This window comes from Bombina bombina, chromosome 2, assembly GCF_027579735.1.
Source record: "Bombina bombina isolate aBomBom1 chromosome 2, aBomBom1.pri, whole genome shotgun sequence".
Taxonomy (NCBI): Eukaryota; Metazoa; Chordata; class Amphibia; order Anura; family Bombinatoridae; genus Bombina; species Bombina bombina.
The window spans coordinates 987,052,506-987,075,241 of NC_069500.1; the positions used below are offsets into that span (position 1 = coordinate 987,052,506).

The window sequence follows — 22,736 nt, forward strand, 5'->3', positions numbered from 1 at the left end:
TTTTGCTTTCTTTGCCACGAACTTGCAACCATTGTTAGCCACCTTCTCTAGGGTCGGATCAGTAGTGAGGATGGGTAGGCATTCCCTAATTAGGCTACAGATTTTATGAAATTCAAGGATATAGGGAGTGCTAAAAATTAACTTATCCCCACAGTCAACACGTCTTGATAGGGCCATGTCATTACGTTTATACTCCAGAAGGGTGTTGCGTGGAATTTGGTCAACTTGTTCCCTGGTGGACTGTAGTAAATTAGTAGGATAGCCACACTCAGATAATCTACTATCCAAGATATCTATTTGTTCTCTATGGGCAACATCATTAGAACATATCCTTTTTGTTCTTATATATTGACCCTTTGGTATAGCCTTGAGAACATGTCTTGGATGGCATGACTTGTAATTCAAAATGGTATTACCACCTGTAGGCTTCCTATATAAACAGGTGTCAATAGTGTGTGTAGATTTTTCTTGCCTTTGGTCTTCTCTGGCGTTCTAATGAGGACGCTGTCCGGTTGCACCCTCATTAAGGAACAAGTGGCTACTACGAATTTGTGCACACGCCGAAGAAACGCTGCCGTGGATATCGTGGAGCTGGTGAGCGCCGTAGATTTGTGTCTTTGTTATCTTTAAACTTGGCCCTTCAGAGGTTTTGGAACTACATTTCCCATGATGCTCAGTCAGCTGATATGCTGACTGAGCATCATGAGAAATGTAGTTCCAAATCCTCTGGAGGACCAAGTTTGAGGTTGTCTGCTTTAGCACATGCCAGATTGCTTATCTTCATTCTCAGCATGCTCTCATATGAACAGGATAATTTCTGAAGCTGGGAGCTAATTTTCAGTTTCTGAACTCCTGTGCAGACCTCAGAGGGTTAACTTTAAAAAAAAAAACAGTGTGACGGTGGCCATCTTTGACGATACATTGCCTTAGATTGGTAAGCATCCGTAACAGCTTTGCATAAATTTATATTTTTTTAACTCACTGTCATCTGCCTTAAAGAGACAATACTTATTTTTTTCTTATTCCCTCACAGAGACTTACATTGTGCCAAAATGCGTGTGTCCCTCTTGAGGGGATAACCCTTTCTGTTCCTGTTATACTGTATTTCTAAGCTGCTATCTAATTTTAGATACCTGTTTGTCCTTACCAGGTGCATTCACTCTTCAGTTTCAAAACTGATGGCTTTCATTCCCCCACCAGTTAAGCGCAAACATATGTAGAGGGCAGAAGAGAACCCTTTGCAGGCCCTGGTCTCATCTGAGACATCCCGAAGGAGCGACCCATCTAGGTACCCTGTACCCTTCAGGAGTACATTTGAATTAGAATCCTCCTCAGCTGAGGACGATTATTCAGAAACTCAGGACTCCCTTCTGGCGAATTAGCAGAAGATGTGTCAGATCCTTCGGCATCTGTGACACAGCTCTATTGTGGTTCTCTTCCTATCTAACGGTACCTTTAGTGTAGCCTTCTCCGGAGCATCATCTGCCCAGTTACCACTTTCTGTTGGGGTATCTCAAGGCTCTGTCCTTGGTCCCCTTTTCTTTTCAATCTATACATCATCATTAAGTTCCTTAACAAAGTCCCTTGGGTTTCACTATCATTTGTATGCTGATGACACCCAAATCTACCTCTCTGCACCAGACCTACCTCCTTCCTTACTAACCCATGTCACTAACTGTCTTTCTCATATCTCATCTTGGATGTCCTCTCACTACCTTAAACTAAATCTATCCAAAACTGAACTCCTTATTTCCCCCCTTCTTCCAAAATCTCTACCCCCTAATTTTCTATAACTGTTGATAATTCCATCATTACCCCTACCCCGCATGCCCGAGGTCTTGGGGTCACACTTGACTCAGACATTTCCTTCACTCCTCACATTCAGTCCTTGGCTAAAGCCTGCCTCTTCCACCTTGTCTCCAGATACTCTCCTTCCCAGCCCCTTCGCTCAGCTCACGATCTCCTCATCTCCTCCTCTCTTGTTATTGTCTCACATTCATGATTACAGGACTTCTCCAGACTGGCCCCATCTTGTGGAACTCCCTGCCTCGCTCAACAAGACTCTCCCCTAGTTTTAACAGCTTCAAGCACTCCCTAAAGACTCTACTATTCAGGGATCCATACAACCAACACTAACTTTTCCTAACTCCATTGCTTTTCCCTTGAACCCCTTAGAATGTAAGCCTATGAGCCCAGCTGTTTAAAGATTGCCTTCATAAGAGTCAACTACAACAGTGCAACTCTCGGCAGGGCCCTCTACCCATTTGATCCCTATACATGTTATCCTGTATACCAACTATGTTTATAGCGCTGCGGAATCTGTTGGCAAATAACTGTTAATAATAATAATAATTTAATTTCAAACATAGTTTGAAAAAAATCAAATACACACTATTGCAGGAAGTTTTCACTTGCCTTGGATAGAGATGTAAAATTTCTGGAAATTTTGAAGCCATGAGAAAATTTTTTTGGAAAAATTGTAAATAAAAAATAAATAAAAAATTGCGGAGCAGAGTACTTTTCCAAATTTAAAGTAATTTTGTTGCATTGGGAACATAAAATGCAGCATGTACAGTATATTATACTTAAAATAAAAGTGCAGTTTATTCAGTATTTAATAAACTAAATTTGCTTTTTAAAACTATTTTTTGTTACATAATTTGCAAGGTTTGGATATGTTAAGAACAGTGAAATATAAGGACTCTTTTGCCAGTACATGATCACACAGGCAACCCCTTTCCACCCAAACAATGAAAAAACTAAGAAACCATCATCATAACAAAACTAAGAACATTATTTTGTCTCATGTAATCCTCCTACTGATACATAGTACCGAACAGAGAGAAACCACTCATTTCCATTAATGAGACACCATAGACCCCTGATGCTCTTCAGCTTGCTAAAGTGCTTTAGGGGTGTTTAGGAGGCCCCCCTTAGTCCTGTTTTATTAATGTGCCTATTTCATGAGAAAGCACTTTAATAAAACGGAATGGGAATGCCCCCTGGCTGCCAATGTTTCTCTATGAGAAGAATCTGATTAGGCGACCAATTGCAGAATATATTGCTCTTGCAGGAGTTCGACCAAATATTTTCAGCTGTCATCCTATCTATAAATGAAGGTATTGTGTTGTTTGCAACACTTGCTTACTTGGATGCTGCTGGTGGAGAAACCGTTTGTGATGATGCAGCATTTACAGAAGGAGCAAAAAGTGTTTCTGGAATGTGAACATTGGAATGACAAACGGAATGAAATGGTCTAGCGGACCTAACACTGACCTTAGCGTGTTTATCATGTGGCAGGAAAGCTCCTTTAACTCCTTTGACTGTAGTAATGATAGCATCCAGCCCAGGTCAATACAAGATCTTTCCCTGATAATATATCAGCAGACCATAACTTGAGCCATAAGGCTCTTCTAGCCAGAATAGCCAAAGCAGTACTCTGCATTAATTCAAGTTATTTTAACAGCTGCATCGGAAATGCAACGGCTCGCAGTGTGGACCAACCTCAAGAGATTCTGAATTTAATCAAAGGAAAATAAGGTCAGAGATGTTGTTACACTATATTGCAGTAGCTGCAGATACACAGGCTAAACTAACAGATGGGCGAAACACATTGCCTGAAAGCTGGAAGGATCTCCTGAGGAAACCTTACCATTTTCTGACCATCAGATCCTTAAAAGAGACCTTGTGCTCGAAAGGAATGCTAGTCTGCCTAGCCAAGTGTGCACAGTCCATCTTTGGAATAGTCTCTCATACCTCCAATTTTTCAGACAGTACAAAGGGAATGCCTTGTTTGTTCTATTCCTTGCTAAAAAGCTCAGAAACTGCATCAGGAACCAGAAAGGTGGATGGCCTCTTTGGGGTTGCCTAAAAAACTTATCAATCTTTTTCAAAGATTCTTTGTCTCCTTTCCTTCCTCAGTTTGTTTCTTTTGATTGAAAACATCATTCATTATATTATATTGAATATTATAGTCCTGTTTCTCTGTCCAGCATCAAAAACATCTAAAGAGAGATTACTTCATAACGTGAATTTTTATCTTCAAGCCACTAAAGAATTAATACATTCTTCTTTATTGTTTACCATTGCTCAGGTCCCTGCAAGGGCCAGAAAACTACTGCAATCACCTTGGCTGCTTGGCTTAAAGCTTTAATTCACATATCATACTTAGCAACAGGAAAGTCTCCCCTGAACCTATTACTGTGCATTCTACCAGAGCAGTCGACACCTCTTGGACTTTTAGAAATGCAAAAAGTGCAGCACCTGCGTTTAGCACACTTTAGCAGACAGTGCAAGCTGCCAGGAGGGAGCCACTCCAACAGAATCCAAAAAATGCAAAGAGCAGCAGCGCTTGTCAAAAAAGTAAATAAGCGTTTTATTAGTACAGAGAAAGAAATCTTCCGCAATGTTTCGGGGGCATGATTAAGGGATTGATCCCGAATTGTTGTGGAATCTTCCTTTCTCTGTACTAATAAAAGTTTTTTTTACTTTTTTGACAAGTTCTACTGCTCTTTATATTTTTTGGACTTTTAGAAATGAAGCTTGTATTGAAGAGATTTGTAAGTGAGCAATTTGCCAATATTTACATACCGTAACCAAAGTCTACGATTTTGTTTGCCTCTTCTGAGGCTGCTTTTGGTAGAAAGTTCTGCAGGCCACATTGCCTGTTTTTTCCACCCTATTTCATGGTAGTCTCATGGACTTCACAGCTTGGATATAGGATCCCACATGGGAAGGCTTGTGGATTCTCACATTCTTATGAAAGAAAACAAAATGTATTTTTACCTGATTAATTAATTTCTTTCATGATTGTGAGATTCCAAAAGACCTGCCTTTGTTTTTCCTGAACGGTTGGCGCCAGTACCAGTTTGCATTTCTTTTACTCCGCTTATCTTTTCATACTTTATTACTTTCTCTGTTTTCTTTGTGGAAGAGATTAAAGCTCTGTTTTGTGTGGTGTCTTGCCTCCTCCTGTAGGACTGGACTTTAAACCCACATGTGATTGCTCATGGACTCTCACCATCATGAAAGAAATAAAGTTATCACAAAATACATGCCTATGTTAGAAGCTAAGTATAACTTATTGATAATAGGGACTGTGTCCCTTAAAGGGATTTGAAACCCATAATTTTTCCTTCATGATTCGGATAGATCATACCATACAATTTTTAAACAACTTTCCAATTTACTTTTTTTTTATCATCAATTTTGCTTAATTCTCTTGTTATCCTTTATTGAAAGAGCAACAATGCACTACTGGGAGCTGTCTGAACATATTGGTAAGCCAATGATAAGAGGTATATTTGTGCAGCAAACAATCATCAGCTAGTTCGCAACCCTGAGCCTACCTAGCTATGCTTTCAACAAAGGATACAGAGAGAGCAAAGCAGATTAGATAATATAAGAACATTGGAAAGTTGTTTAAAAGGATATGCTCTATCTGAATCATGAAAGAAAATTCTTGACTTTTATGTCCCTTTTAGCTTTATTGGTAAATATGTCTTACATTCAGGTTGGCAAGGCAAAGGGGCATATTTAATTTTTCATCTATGACACTTCTTTTTAATATTTCTCACAGCACTAATATTATGGACAGCTATTAAATATAATTGTATTCTTTTTAGTTTTACAGGCATCACTACGAGAGGAGAAAAAATTGCGTGTTGAAAACGCTAAGCTGAAGAAAGAAATTGAAATCCTGAAAGAGCATCTTGTACAAAAGGAGATAAAAAATGGAGGTATCTTACACATTACTGAGTTGTTTTTATTAGTCTAAAAGTATATAAAGAGAATTCATTTTTTTTGCCAGACTACATATCCGTTAAACAAAAACAAATAGTCTAGTATTACATCGCTTTTATCGTATTTTATAGCAGTATTTGCATAAGGATTTTGAAGAAAATATCTATGGGGTACACTAGGAAACCACAAATGCAAACACATTGTTGTAATATACTACTAAGAACACCAAGATGCGGTTACTTTTATCTCCATTTTGTTATACACAAAATCTAAATGTCCTGAAGTAAATTAGGCTGTTTTTTTTTTTTTTTTTAATACTCCACAAATTATCCTTTAAGAGTAACTACTAATCCAGATGTAACATTTCAAGCTGTCAGTGATAAATATCTGATTTCTCCATGCCCAGTAAGTAAATGGATCATAGCTAAATAACGAGGGAGAATTGTTGGGGTTGGATTATCCACTTGAATGTGTTTAGGCTGATATGCTGCAGGAGGTCTGCACTCAGTGTTTAAAGGGACATGAAACACAAACAAAATATTTCAGGATTTAGCTAGAACATGCAATTTTAAACAACTTTCCAGTTTACTTCTATTATCAAATTTGCTTCATTGGTATCATTTGTTGAAGGAGCAGCAATGCACTACTGGTTTCTAATTGAACACATGGGTGAGCCAATGACAATCGGTATATATATATATATATATATATATATATATATATATATATATATATATACAGACACCAATCAGCAGCTAGAACCTAGGTTCTTTGCTGCTCCTTAGCTTACCTAGCTATACATTTCAGCAATGGATAACAAGAGGAAGATGGTATGCTATGTCTAATTATGACTTTACTGTCCATTTAGCTTTCATTTACCTTTCTCATACTGCGTGCAAATGACTCTTAGAATGTGACAGTAAGATGTATCGGATAATACAAATTGTACTCCCTATGCTCATTCTCTCTGGAATTAATGACTTTCAATATTTCACATTGACCATTTTTGAATTACTGTTTTGTTTTCTACCTTAGTGAAACAAGTGGCTGTTCCTTCTAGCTCCTCCATTGAGTCCACGTCTACCTCTGAACCGGTACCACAACCAGCACCGGTGAAATCCTCACCACAAGCTCCTAAAACAGGTGGAGAGGAGAAGAAAAAGAAGGAAAAGCCTGAAAAGAAAGGTATTACTTTATGGGAATGTTGAGAAGAAATTGATTTTATTTACTTTGAAGTTGTTTCACAATTGTTTGATTATATTTCTTTACATTTTTTTACAAGATTGTAAGCTGTTGCTGTCACATTTCAGGAGTATACTAGTATTATCTTTGTATTAAACCAGCTGGTTACAGTAGGGAAAGAAATTAAACCCAAACAAAAGATGAAGAATAACAATAAATAGTTCATGCAACAGACAAAATTAAACTTGTAGTCTAAAATCTAACCTGGGTTATAGACTACATTCAAGAAGTAACTTTTGTAGTTTTCTAAAAGCACAAGCTATTAAACAAGATAGATAATACACAGGTATTCAGACAGCAAGGTAAATCTGAATACATTTCCATTAAACAGGCAGAAAAAAGGTTAAAGGGACAGTATACACCAATTTTCATATAACTGCATGTAATAGACATTTCTATAAAGAATAATATGCCCAGGTGCTGATCTAAAAAATGCAATATAAAAGTTTTAGCTCTGTTGAAAAGGTTAGCTGGAACACCCACTGAAAGTGGTTCTATAGCAAAAACAGCAGACCCTCCCCCTTCCTCTGCATATGAAAAGACTTTACACAAACAGGAGAAAGCTGGAGTCGGTATACATCAATATTCTTCTAAAACTTTGGAGCTTAGTTAGGAGTCTGAAAATCAGAGCAATGTTATTTAAAAATAAGCAATACTATACATTTAAAAAAACAAACTGTATTGGCTATATAAATGGATCATCTACAAAACATGTATGCAAAGACAAATCTAGTGTATAATGTCCCTTTAAGTAAGTTTTTCAGTAAATACAATTTGATACAGTAGTATTCAAATAGCAAGGGTTTAAGCTTGTATCAGAATACAATAAGCACAGTCCATTAGGGAAGGTCATACAGTTGTATTCAAGCACAAAGAGGTTAAAGTTGTAGCAGTATACAGTAAGCAAAACAATGTAAAACAAAGAGCAAGCGGAATGTTGATCCAAAGGTCAAGACTATGCAGGGTTTCAGCATCAATATTTACAAACATTTTAATGTATTTCATGTATTGGCCCGTACAGAAGCATGAACACCTCTTTTGTAAGATGTGGGAAGTGATTAGAAGAAATAAGTGGGTGGGCTGCTGGGTAATTTTGTCTTAATTATTAAAATGCATTGACATGTGTGACCAATGTGCTGTTATAGCAAATACATTACAAAATGATTATGTCTGAGTGCATGCAACAAATGCAATTTTATTATTTTAAAGTAAAGAGCATAGTTCATAAGCACTACAAATAAGTATATGATGTACAGTACATAGATATTGCAATTTTTTTATGTAAATGTTGTAGAAAGTATTTTTTATTATTATTTTAGGTTTTATTCAAACCTGTGACAAGATGTACTGGTCACTCTATTGCAGACAATAAAAGACAAACTTTAGCACTTGATTTGTTTGCAATAGAGCAGATGGGTGCTAGGGCTGGGCGATATGGGGGGGGGGGAATCGCGATTGCAATTTAATCACGATTTTCACGTCAGCACCCCCTGTAACCCCTATAAGCCCCCTCTGTAACCTACATAAGCCCCATCAGATCCCACTGTAACCCGCACCCCCTGTAACCCCCATAAGCCCCCCTCTGTAACCTACATAAGCCCCATCCGCTCCCAATGTAACCCCCCAATAAGCACCCCCTTTAACATCCATAAGCACCGCCTGTAACCACCATCAGCCCCCAACCCACATAAGTCCCAGCGCATCCCCCCTCCCTGTAACCCGCATCAGCCACAGTGCACCCCCTCCCTGTAACCCGCATCAGACACAGCGCTCCCCGGTAAGTCGGCTTCTCCCTGTAACCCGCATCAGCCACAGCGCACCCCGGTAAGTTGGCCCCCCTCCATGTAACCAGCATCAGCCACAGTGCACCCCCCTCCCTGTAACCCGTATCAGCCACAGCGCTCCCCGGCAAGTCGGCCCCCCACTGTAACCCGCATCAGCCACAGCGCTCACTGGTAAGTCGCCCCCCTCCCTGTAACCTGCATCAGCCACAGCGCTCCCTGGTAAGTCGACCCCCCTCCCTGTTACCCGCATCAGCCACAGCGCACCCCGGTAAGTCGGCCCCCCTCCCTGTAACCCGCATCAGCCACAGCGCACCCCCCTCCCTGTAACCTGCATCAGCCACAGTGCTCCCCGGTAAGTCGGATCAATATCGCAAGGCGGGCACAGCAAGTCGGCTGCCCTCCTGTACGTCATAGGTGACGTCAAATGGGTTGGGGCTAAAAATTGCATACTCTCGCGGTTTTAAAACTGTGGTGATTAATCACAGTTTAAAATTGCATCCGTGATTAATCGTGCAGCCCTAATGTGTGCATATACTTTTATCAGTTGCCCCTGTATGTTTAAGATGTTTTATTGAGAATCTGCGTTTGTGGTACAATTTAGTAAGTGTACGTAAATGCATTTGTGCCTTATGTTGCATCAATATCTATTATATACAGTGGATATAAAAAGTTTACACACCCCTGTTAAAATGTCAGGTTTCTGTGATATAAAAAATGAGACAAAGATAAATAATTTCAGAACTTTTTCCACCTTTAATGTGACCTATAAACTGTACAACTTGATTGAAAAACAAACAAACTTCTAGGTGGAGGGAAGTAAAAATAAAAAACCGAAATAATATGGTTGCATAAGTGTGCACACTTATAACGGGATGTAGCTGTGTTTAGAATTGAGCAATCACATTCAAAATCATGTTAAATAGGAGTTTATGCCTCTGATTAACCCCAAATAAAGTTCAGCTGTTCTAGTAGGTCTTTCCTGACATTCTCTTAGTCGCAACCTACAGCAAAAGCCATGGTTCGCAGACAGCTTCCAAAGCATCAGAGGGATCTCATTGTTAAAAAGGTATCAGTCAGGAGAATAGTACAAAAGAATTTCCAAGGCATTAGATATACTATGGAACACAGTGAAGATAGTCATCATCAAATGGAAAAAATATGGCGCAACAGTGACATTACCAAGAACTGGATGTCCCTCCAAAATTGAAGAAAACTGGTCTAGGAGGCTGCCAAGAGGCCTACAGCACCATTAAAGGGCCATAATACCCAAATGTTTAAACACTTGAAAGTGATGCAGCATAGCTGTAAAAAGCTGACTAGAAAATATCTCCTGAACATCTCTATGTAAAAAAGAAACATATTTTACCTCAAAAGTTCCTCAGTAGCCACCTCCCATTGTAAAGGATTTCTAAGCAGCATTTTAGTGTCTGTCCTGGGACATCTGAAGGGATGAGCATCGTGCACTCTCATCTTATTTCACCAATCAGGTAAAGGAAGTTTACAATGAAATCTCATGAGAGTCAAGTCAAATCTCATGAGATCACAGTAAAAGTTCATGACCTCAGCACTGCTGATGCCGATTGGCTGCTGTTCATTTCTTCATTTTTTTTTAATTTTTTTACCTGCAGCTGGGAGCAGTTGAAGTATAACTTTTTACACAGAACTTACTCTGCTGAGGAGATTGTGAGGTAAAATATCTTCCTTTTTTACGTAGAGATGCTCAGGTGATATTTTCCTGTCAGCTTTTTACAGTTATACTGCATCAGTTTCAAGTGATTTAGCATATGAGTATTATGTCCCTTTAAAGGAGCTGCAGGAATATCTGGCAAGTACTGGCTGTGTGGTGCATGTGACAACAATCGCCTGTATTCTTCATATGTCTGGGTTATGGGGTAGAGTGGCAAGACGGAAGCCTTTTCTTACAAAAAAAAACATCCAAGCCCAGCTAAATTTTGCAAAAACCCATCTGAAGTCTCCCAAAAGCATGTTGCAAAAGGTGTTCTGGTTTGATGAAACCAAGATTAAACTTTTTGGCCATAATTCCAAAAGATATATTTCGGCGCAAAAGCAACACTGCATATAACCAAAAGAACACCATACCCACAGTGAAGCATTTTGGTGGCAGCATCCTGCTTTGGGTCTGTTTTTCTTCAGCTGGAACTGGGGCCTTAGTCAAGGTAGAGGGAATTATGAACAGTTCTAAATACCAGACAATATTGGCACAAAACCTTCAGGCTTCTGATAGAAAGCTGAACATGAAAAGAAACTTCATCTTTCAGCATGACAACGCCCCAAACCATACATCCAAATCAACAAAGGAATGGCTTCACCAGAAGGAGATTAAAGTTTTGGAATGGCCCAGTCAGAGCCCAGACCTGAATCCAATCGAAAATTTGTGGGGTGATCTTAAGTGGGCACAAGAGATGCGGGCACAAGAGATGCCCTCACAATCTGACAGATTTGGAGTGTTTTTGCAAAGAAGAGTAAGCAAATCTTGCCAAGTCAAGATGTGCCATGCTGAAAAACTCATACCCAAAAAGACTGAGTGCTGTAATAAAATCAAAGGGTGCTTCAACTTATGCAACCATATTATTTTAGTTTTTTATTTCTACTTCGCTCCACCTAAAAGATTTTAGTTTGTTTTGCCATTGAGTTGTACAGTTTATAGGTCACATTAAAGGTGGAAAAAGTTCTGAAATGATTTATCTTTGTCTCATTTTATTACATCACAGAAACCTGACATTTTAACAGGGGTGTGTAGACTTTTATATCCACTGTATGAAACCCACCCAGTGTTCTCCACAGAAAATGATGTCAGACGGGTGGCATTATGAAATAGCCGAGTGGGGGCAGTGTAATAATTTGCAATATTTATAAAAAAAATTGTTCTCTATTACTCTTACGTAAAGTGATAGTAAACATTTTCCTTTGTATAAACAGATCCAGAATGTTAGCAATATTTTATATGGACTTTAATTCATCAGTTGTAATGAAGATGCGCTATAACTTACTTTTTAATATAGATGTGAAAGTCAAATGCTCCACAGCCAACTTCAAAACAAATCTTTTTTGCGAGCTAATCAGTGCTCTATCAGTACGGCACCTTTGTTGTAGCTAGAGCTCCGATTGGAAAACAGTTCAAACTGTTAGATCACAAAAAAAATAATAATAATAGTTTTAAAGTTGGCAGCCAGATCTTGGGGTATTTGAATTTCACATCTTCATTAACCCCTTAATGACCAAGGACGTACGCCACACGTCCTCTAAAAAAATACACTTAATGACCGAGGACGTGTGGCGTACGTCCTTGGTCTGGAAAGCAGCTGGAAGCGATCCTGCTCGCTTCCAGCTGCTTTCTGGTTATTGCAGTGATGCCTCGATATGGAGGCATCCTGCAATAACCCCCCTTGGCCATCCGATGCAGAGAGAGCCACTCTGTGGCCCTCTCTGCACCGGACATCGATGGCCGGTAGCGTTGGTGGGTGGGAGCCGACTTGGGAGGCGGGTGGGCGGCCATCGGTGAGATCTGGAAGGTGGAGGGGGGCGGGATCGGGGGCGGATCCTTCGGGGGCGCGCACGGGCGCGCGCGCGTGCACGGGGGGTGGCGGGCGGGCGCGTGCACGGGGCGGGAGCGGGTGGGAACCGCTACACTACAGAAAATTTTTTATAAGTATATTGTCAAATAAAATTAAATACTTTTTTTTACCAAAGCATCTAAGGGATCTGGAGGGGTGGGGGGTTGGTATTGGGGGGGGGGGGAAGCTACACTACAGAAAAGGGACATTTTTTAATTAAAAAAATGCATATTATTCACTAAAATGGGTACTGGCAGACAGCTGCCAGTACCCAAGATGGCGCACATTAAGTCAGAGGGGGAGGGTTAGAGAGCTGTTTGGTGGGGGATCAGTGAGGTTGGGGGCTAAGGGGGATCCTACACAGAAGCATATGTAAATATGCAAAAAAAAATGCACAAAAAAGCCAAAATTTTCCTTTCTTTCATGTAATTAACAAGAGTCCATGAGCTAGTGACGTATGGGATATACATTCCTACCAGGAGGGGCAAAGTTTCCCAAACCTTAAAATGCCTATAAATACACCCCTCACCACACCCACAAATCAGTTTTACAAACTTTGCCTCCAAGGGAGGTGGTGAAGTAAGTTTGTGCTAGATTCTACGTTGATATGCGCTCCGCAGCAAGTTGGAGCCCGGTTTTCCTCTCAGCGTGCAGTGAATGTCAGAGGGATGTGAGGAGAGTATTGCCTATTGAATGCAGTGATCTCCTTCTACGGGGTCTATTTCATAAGGTTCTCTGTTATCGGTCGTAGAGATTCATCTCTTACCTCCCTTTTCAGATCGACGATATACTCTTATATTTACCATTTCCTCTACTGATTCTCGTTTCAGTACTGGTTTGGCTTTCTACAAACATGTAGATGAGTGTCCTGGGGTAAGTAAGTCTTATTTTCTGTGACACTCTAAGCTATGGTTGGGCACTTTATTTATAAAGTTCTAAATATATGTATTCAAACATTTATTTGCCTTGACTCAGAATGTTCAACTTTCCTTATTTCCAGACAGTCAGTTTCATATTTGGGATTATGCTTTAATTATCATATTTTTCTTACCTCAAAAATTTGACTTTTTCCCTGTGGGCTGTTAGGCTCGCGGGGGCTGAAAATGCTTCATTTTATTGCGTCATTCTTGGCGCGGATTTTTTTGGCGCAAAAATTCATTTCCGTTTCCGGCGTCATACGTGTCGCCGGAAGTTGCGTCATTTTTTTTGACGTTATTTTGCGCCAAAAATGTCGGCGTTCCGGATGTGGCGTCATTTTTGGCGCCAAAAGCATTTAGGCGCCAAATAATGTGGGCGTCTTATTTGGCGCCAAAAAATATGGGCGTCGCTTTTGTCTCCACATTATTTCAGAATCATTTTTCATTTGCTTCTGGTTGCTAGAAGCTTGATGTTTGGCATTTTTTCCCATTCCTGAAACTGTCTTATAAGGAATTTGATCTATTTTGCTTTATATGTTGTTTTTTCTCTTACATATTGCAAGATGTCTCACGTTGCATCTGAGCCAGAAGATACTACAGGAAAACCTCTGCCTGCTGGATCTACCAAAGCTAAGTGTATCTGCTGTAAACTTTTGGTAGCTATTCCTCCAGCTGTTGTTTGTATTAAATGTCATGACAAACTTGTTAATGCAGATAATATTTCCTTTAGTGATGTACCATTGCCTGTTGCAGTTCCCTCAACATCTAAGGTGCAGAATGTTCCTGATAACATAAGAGATTTTGTTTCTGAATCCATAAAGAAGGCTTTGTCTGTTATTTCTCCTTCTAGTAAACGTAAAAAGTCTTTTAAATCTTCTCTCTCTACAGATGAATTTTTAAATGAACACCATCATTCTGATTCTTTGGACTCTTCTGGTTCAGAGGATTCTGTCTCAGAGATTGATGCTGATAAATCTTCATATTTATTTAAGATGGAATTTATTCGCTCTTTACTTAAAGAAGTACTAATTGCTTTAGAAATAGAGGATTCTAGTCCTCTTGATACTAATTCTATACGTTTGGATAAGGTTTTTAAAGCTCCTGCGGTTATTCCAGAAGTCTTTCCTGTTCCTAATGCTATTTCTGCAGTAATTGCTAAGGAATGGGATAGATTGGGTAATTCATTTACTCCTTCTAAACGTTTTAAGCAATTATATCCTGTTCCGCCTGACAGATTAGAATTTTGGGACAAAATCCCTAAAGTTGATGGGGCTATTTCTACCCTTGCTAAACGTACTACCATTCCTACATCAGATGGTACCTCGTTTAAGGATCCTTTAGATAGAAAAATTGAATCTTTTCTAAGAAAAGCTTATCTATGTTCAGGTAATCTTCTTAGACCTGCTATATCATTGGCTGATGTTGCTGCAGCTTCAACTTTTTGGTTGGAAACTCTAGCGCAACAAGTAACAAATCGTGATTCTCATGATATTATTATTCTTCTCCAGCATGCTAATAATTTCATCTGTGATGCCATTTTTGATATTATTAGAGTTGATGTTAGATTTATGTCTCTGGCTATCTTAGCCAGAAGAGCTTTATGGCTTAAGACTTGGAATGCTGATATGGCTTCTAAATCAACTCTACTTTCCATTTCTTTCCAGGGAAACAAATTATTTGGTTCTCAGTTGGATTCTATTATTTCAACTGTTACTGGTGGGAAAGGAACTTTTTTACCACAGGATAAAAAGTCTAAAGGTAAAAACAGGGCTAACAATCGTTTTCGTTCCTTTCGTTTCAACAAAGAACAAAAGCCTGATCCTTCGTCCTCAGGAGCAGTTTCAGTTTGGAAACCATCTCCAGTCTGGAATAAATCCAAGCCTGCTAGAAAGGCAAAGCCTGCTTCTAAGTTCACATGAAGGTACGGCCCTCATTCCAGTTCAGCTGGTAGGGGGCAGGTTACGTTTTTTCAAAGAAATTTGGATCAGTTCTGTTCACAATCTTTGGATTCAGAACATTGTTTCAGAAGGGTACAGAATTGGTTTCAAGATGAGACCTCCTGCAAAGAGATTTTTTCTTTCCCATGTCCCAGTAAATCCAGTGAAAGCTCAAGCATTTCTGAATTGTGTTTCAGATCTAGAGTTGGCTGGAGTAATTATGCCAGTTCCAGTTCCGGAACAGGGGATGGGGTTTTATTCAAATCTCTTCATTGTACCAAAGAAGGAGAATTCCTTCAGACCAGTTCTGGATCTAAAATTATTGAATCGTTATGTAAGGATACCAACGTTCAAGATGGTAACTGTAAGGACTATATTGCCTTTTGTTCAGCAAGGGAATTATATGTCCACAATAGATTTACAGGATGCATATCTGCATATTCCGATTCATCCAGATCATTATCAGTTCCTGAGATTCTCTTTTCTAGACAAGCATTACCAATTTGTGGCTCTACCGTTTGGCCTTGCTACAGCTCCAAGAATTTTCACAAAGATTCTCGGTGCCCTTCTGTCTGTAATCAGAGAACAGGGTATTGTGGTATTTCCTTATTTGGACGATATCTTGGTACTTGCTCCGTCTTTACATTTAGCAGAGTCTCATACGAATCGACTTGTGTTGTTTCTTCAAGATCATGGTTGGAGGATCAATTTACCAAAAAGTTCTTTGATTCCTCAAACAAGGGTAACCTTTCTGGGTTTCCAGATAGATTCAGTGTCCATGACTTTGTCTTTAACAGACAAGAGACGTCTAAAATTGATTACAGCCTGTCGAAACCTTCAGTCTCAATCATTCCCTTCGGTAGCCTTATGCATGGAAATTCTAGGTCTTATGACTGCTGCATCGGACGCGATCCCCTTTGCTCGTTTTCACATGCGACCTCTTCAGCTCTGTATGCTGAACCAATGGTGCAGGGATTACACGAAGATATATCAATTAATATCTTTAAAACCGATTGTTCGGCACTCTCTAACGTGGTGGACAGATCACCATCGTTTAATTCAGGGGGCTTCTTTTGTTCTTCCGACCTGGACTATAATTTCAACAGATGCAAGTCTCACAGGTTGGGGAGCTGTGTGGGGATCTCTGACGGCACAAGGAGTTTGGGAATCTCAGGAGGTGAGATTACCGATCAATATCTTGGAACTCCGTGCAGTTTTCAGAGCTCTTCAGTTTTGGCCTCTTCTGAAGAGAGAATCGTTCATTTGTTTTCAGACAGACAATGTCACAACTGTGGCATACATCAATCATCAAGGAGGGACTCACAGTCCTCTGGCTATGAAAGAAGTATCTCGAATTTTGGTTTGGGCGGAATCCAGCTCCTGTCTAATCTCTGCGGTTCATATCCCAGGTGTAGACAATTGGGAAGCGGATTATCTCAGTCGCCAAACGTTGCATCCGGGCGAATGGTCTCTTCACCCAGAGGTATTTCTTCAGATTGTTCAAATGTGGGGGCTCCCAGAGATAGATCTGATGGCCTCTCATCTAAACAAGAAACTTCCCAGGTATCTGTCCAGATCCCGGGATCCTCAGGCGGAGGCAGTGGATGCATTATCACTTCCTTGGAAGTATCATCCTGCCTATATCTTTCCGCCTCTAGTTCTTCTTCCAAGAGTAATCTCCAAGATTCTGAGGGAATGCTCGTTTGTTCTGCTAATAGCTCCGGCATGGCCTCACAGGTTTTGGTATGCGGATCTTGTCCGGATGGCATCTTGCCAGCCATGGACTCTTCCGTTAAGACCAGACCTTCTGTCACAAGGTCCTTTTTTCCATCCGGATCTGAAATCCTTAAATTTAAAGGTATGGAGATTGAACGCTTGATTCTTGGTCATAGAGGTTTCTCTGACTCCGTGATTAATACTATGTTACAGGCTCGTAAATCTGTATCTAGAGAGATATATTATAGAGTCTGGAAGACTTATATTTCATGGTGTCTTTCTCATCATTTTTCTTGGCATTCTTTTAGAATACCGAGAATTTTACAATTTCTTCAGGATGGTTTGGATAAGGGTTTGTCCGCAAGTTCTTTGAAAGGACAAATCTCTGCTCTTTCTGTTCTTTTTCACAGAAAGATTGCTATTCTTCCTGATATTCATTGTTTTGTACAAGCTTTGGTTCGTATAAAACCTGTCATTAAGTCAATTTCTCCTCCATGGAGTTTGAATTTGGTTTTGGGAGCTCTTCAAGCTCCTCCGTTTGAACCTATGCATTCATTGGACATTAAATTACTTTCTTGGAAAGTTTTGTTCCTTTTGGCCATCTCTTCTGCTAGAAGAGTTTCTGAATTATCTGCTCTTTCGTGTGAGTCTCCTTTTCTGATTTTTCATCAGGATAAGGCGGTGTTGCGAACTTCTTTTGAATTTTTACCTAAAGTTGTGAATTCCAACAACATTAGTAGAGAAATTGTGGTTCCTTCATTATGTCCTAATCCTAAGAATTCTAAGGAGAAATCATTGCATTCTTTGGATGTTGTTAGAGCTTTGAAATATTATGTTGAAGCTACGAAATCTTTCCGTAAGACTTCTAGTCTATTTGTTATCTTTTCCGGTTCTAGGAAAGGCCAGAAAGCTTCTGCCATTTCTTTGGCATCTTGGTTGAAATCTTTAATTCATCTTGCCTATGTTGAGTCGGGTAAAATTCCGCCTCAAAGAATTACAGCTCATTCTACTAGGTCAGTTTCTACTTCCTGGGCGTTTAGGAATGAAGCTTCGGTTGACCAGATCTGCAAAGCAGCAACTTGGTCCTCTTTGCATACTTTTACTAAATTCTACCATTTTGATGTATTTTCTTCTTCTGAAGCAGTTTTTGGTAGAAAAGTTCTTCAGGCAGCGGTTTCAGTTTGAATCTTCTGCTTATGTTTTTTGTTAAACTTTTATTTGGGTGTGGATTATTTTCAGCAGGAATTGGCTGTCTTTATTTTATCCCTCCCTCTCTAGTGACTCTTGTGTGGAAAGATCCACATCTTGGGTAGTCATTATCCCATACGTCACTAGCTCATGGACTCTTGTTAATTACATGAAAGAAAACATAATTTATGTAAGAACTTACCTGATAAATTCATTTCTTTCATATTAACAAGAGTCCATGAGGCCCACCCTTTTTTGTGGTGGTTATGATTTTTTTGTATAAAGCACAATTATTCCAATTCCTTATTTTATATGCTTCGCACTTTTTTTCTTATCACCCCACTTCTTGGCTATTCGTTAAACTGATTTGTGGGTGTGGTGAGGGGTGTATTTATAGGCATTTTAAGGTTTGGGAAACTTTGCCCCTCCTGGTAGGAATGTATATCCCATACGTCACTAGCTCATGGACTCTTGTTAATATGAAAGAAATGAATTTATCAGGTAAGTTCTTACATAAATTATGTTTTTATTTTAGTACTGGCAGAGTTTCTGCCAGTACTTAAGATGGCGGGGACATTTGTGGGGTAGGGGAGGGAAGAGAGATGTTTGGGAGGGATCAGGGGGTCTGATGATTCAGGTGGGAGGCTGATCTTTACACTAAAGCTAAAATTAACCCTGCAAGCTCCCTACAAGCTACCTAAATAACCCCTTCACTGCTAGCCATAATACACGTGTGATGCGCAGCGCCATTTAGCAGCATTCTAATTACCAAAAAGCAACGCCAAAGTCATATATGTCTGCTATTTCTGAACAAAGGGGATCCCAGAGAAGCATTTACAACCATTTGTGCCATAATTGCACAAGCTGTTTGTAAATGATTTCAGTGAGAAACCTAAAATTGTGAAAAATTTAACGTTTTTTTTAATTTGATCGCATTTGGCGGTGAAATGGTGGCATGAAATATACCAAAATGGGCCTAGATCAATACTTGGGGTTGTCTACAACACTACACTAAAGCTAAAATTAACCCTAGAAGCTCCCTACATGCTCCCTAATTAACCCCTTCACTGCTGGGCATAATACACGTGTGGTGCGCAGTGGCATTTAGCAGCCTTCTAATTACCAAAAAGCAATGCCAAAGCCATATATGTCTAATATTTCTGAACAAAGGGGATCCCAGAGAAGAATTTACAACCATTTATGCCATAATTGCACAAGCAGTTTGTAAATAATTTCAGTGAGAAACTGAAAGTTTGTGAAAAAAATTGTGAAAAAGTGAACGATTTTTTGTATTTGATCGCATTTGGCGGTGAAATGGTGGCATGAAATATACCAAAATGGGCCTAGATCAATACTTTGGGTTGCCTTCTAAAAAAAAATATATACATGTCAATGGATATTCAGGGATTCCTGAAAGATATCAGTGTCCCAATGTAACTAGCGCTAATTTTGAAAAGAAATGGTTTGAAAATAGCAAAGTGCTACTTGTATTTATGGCCCTATAAGTTACAAAAAAAGCAAAGAACATGTTAACATTTGGTATTTCTAAACTCAGGACAAAATTTAGAAACTATTTAGCATGGGTGTTTTTTGGTGGTTGTAGATATGTAACAGATTTTGGGGTTCAAAGTTAGAAAAAGTGTGTTTTTTTCCATTTTTCCTCATATTTTATAATTTTTTTTATAGTAAATGATAAGATATGATGAAAATAATGGTATTTTTAGAAAGTCCATTTAATGGCGAGAAAAACGGTATATAATATGTGTGGGTACAGTAAATGAGGAAGAGGAAAATTTCAGCTAAACACAAACACCGCAGAAATTTAAAAATAGCCTTGGTCCCAAACGGACAGAAAATGGAAAAGTGCTCTGGTCACTAAGGGGTTAAAAAGTAAATTATAGCTCATCTTCATTACAACTCCTTCTAAAATATCGCTAAAGTGCCGTATCTGTTTAAAAAAAGGGAAGAGTTTATCATCACTTTAAGCTATCAAAAGTACAAATTATTTGCAAAATGCAACATAAATTGATTTAATGATAATTTCTGCAACAAATGTTGAAAACATTTAATTTTAGCTAATTTTAGCTTAATATTGGCTTAAATTTAAAATCAGCCGGGTGGTGCGCCTGTTAAATTATTGTAGGTTAATGGATAAAGTCTTAATGAAAGCAGATTGTTGTTTATTTTAGTTAGCGGCAGAAGTATATTTACATCTTGTGCGACTAGCACCTAAAGAGTTACACAGTTTTTCTGTGCTCATTATTTATTCAGTCCATAAACAAAATATTTTAATCACTTTTTTACAGTCAAGAGTGATATGCATTTATATTTCATCAGGCTAATTCACACTTGGAAGAACTGATTTCCTTTGGAAAGAAAAACAAAATACCATCTGGAATACATATGTCATATTTATGAAGTTGTAGTCATTGATTGTAATCCAGTAAGCCAATTATAAAGCTGAAGTCTCCTTAAAAGCCAACAAGGTTTACTGAAAGTAGGCTATTTGTTGACTTTTCCAAAAAAGGAGAAAGAGTTGCCACATTATCCGCTTTAAGCCTCAGCATGACTTTCTTTCCATTGTATGCTGCATCATTAAATACCATTAAAAATAAAATAGAGTGAAAATAATAAAAATACTGAACTGCATTTACTTGCAAAATAAAATCGTAATTATGATTTCCTGTATTAAGTACGCTACTCTATACAAAAGATCATCATGTATTGCTTAAAGGGATATGGTATTTAAAAAATTTCTATCATGTATATGAATGAGCAACAGTTAAAGGGACACTGAACCCAAAGTTTTTCTATCGTGATTCAAAGAGAGCATGAAATTTTTATTTTTTTTATTTATCTTTTTATTTGATTTTCTTCAACACAATAAACACAATAAACACAAGAAACAAAAAAACAGAACATAAAAGAACAGAAAGATTTGTGAAAGCACAGATTCCATGTCAATAATAAAAATCAGCAGATTTACAACTACCAACCTTCGCCTATACCTTGTGCCTTAATGAATAAAGAAGAAAAAAGAAAGGAAAAACATTTATCTGACATGGAAAATACAGCAAGTTGGACGGAGACGGAACTCCCAGAGCTTACACCGCTCCTTCCTCTCTTCTCTCCCTCCCTCCTTCTCACTTCCTCCCCCTTTCATTATTTATTTATACCAGCAGGGGATACATTGAATTTCAATTTACATATTTTGCGCCTTGCAGGGCAATAAATGTACAAGTTGGTCAGCCATAAGAGAGAAAAAAAAAAAAAGGGGGAGGGGGGGAAGGGTCTGTTTCCACTCCCCTCCTCCACCCGATGGGCTGTATTCTGGAGAGCCTCACAAAGTGGAAGCTGAAACAGCCTAATAGATTAATGCTTTCTACTAGAATTATTACCAAACTCCTAAAAGTATCAATTCAGAGTTCCTGAACGGGAAGATTATATCATTTATTTCCGTATCTGGCAGGGATTTAATAAATATTGACCATTTGCTGAAAAATTGTCTAATGTCCTCTTCGTTATCTAGATTAGTGTCTCTTTGTTCTAAGAGACACTGTTTATTTAAACAGTATTTAATCCCTGGGATAGATGGTGGTGTCTTAAGCTTCCAATTTTTAAAGATTAGGTATCTAGATGCCAATATAGAGAGGAGAATTAACTTATCGTTTATTTGATGTGGATTTTGATTCTGTAGCCCGAATATTACTTGAAGCTGTGTTATTGCTGATAGCGGGATTTTGAGTGTTTTAGTAAACCAGTACTCTAACTTCCACCAGAGGTGTCTTATTTTATGGCAGTCCCACACCATGTGCATTAAATCTGCTGCCGGCAATGAGCATTTTGGGCAGTGACTGAAGCCATGGTTACGGATTTTACTACCTTTTTTGGGGGTAAAATAAGAGTTATGTAGTAATCTGATGTGTGATTCTCGCCAGGTAGCTGACAGAGTAGCTTGTGCTACTTTCTGGATTGATAATTGGATGAATTCAGTGTCAAAGTTGGAATGAGGGATCATCTGGTTCCATAATAGTGTGATTCCATCTAGCTCCAAATTCGCTTTGCCAGAATTGATCAATTGGTAGCATAAGGAGATTGATCTCTTACCATTATCATAGAGTTTTAGCCAGCTTTCCAGTTTGCCCAGGGACCAGGTCCAATCTGTTCCTTTCATAAGCTCTGTAACAAAGTGTCTACTTTGTAAATATGCAAAAAAATCCCTGTTGTCAATTTTAAATTCATTTTTTAGATCTTCAAAAGTTTTAACACATTTTCTCTCTTGATCAACCAAATGTATCGCCCTGTCCAAGCCCTGGGTGTGCCAGGTCTTGAAAAGTGGGGAACTTAGCCCTGCCAGAAATTTCGGGTTTCCCAGAAATGGTAAAAATTGCGAAACTTTACAATTTAAAGATAGGATTTCACCCACTTTCCACCATGCCCTCAGTGGGCCCATAAGAGTTTTACATAATTTGATTTCCCTTGGTAATTCTTTGGGTGGGCAATGGATTAATGCTGAGGGAATATATGGATAAGAAATAGATTCCTCTATTAGATTGTTTGTTACATAGTTACTCCGAAAGATCCAATCAGCAACTATTCTAACCAGAAATGCATAGTTGTAAAGACGAATGTTGG

At 38.9% G+C, this 22,736-nt stretch overlaps 1 protein-coding gene across 3 annotated transcripts in view; it reads left to right on the top strand.

The window, feature by feature from the left end:
• The window catches only part of AIMP1 (aminoacyl tRNA synthetase complex interacting multifunctional protein 1), a 210,197-nt gene that overhangs the window by 72,708 nt on the left and 114,753 nt on the right, over positions 1–22,736 (top strand). For all 3 annotated transcript variants that reach the window (XM_053703515.1, XM_053703517.1, XM_053703516.1), the window contains 2 exons: positions 5,625–5,738; positions 6,778–6,927. In XM_053703515.1, coding sequence (XP_053559490.1) covers positions 5,625–5,738; positions 6,778–6,927 — 264 coding nt within the window. The remainder of the gene's footprint in view (positions 1–5,624; positions 5,739–6,777; positions 6,928–22,736) is intronic.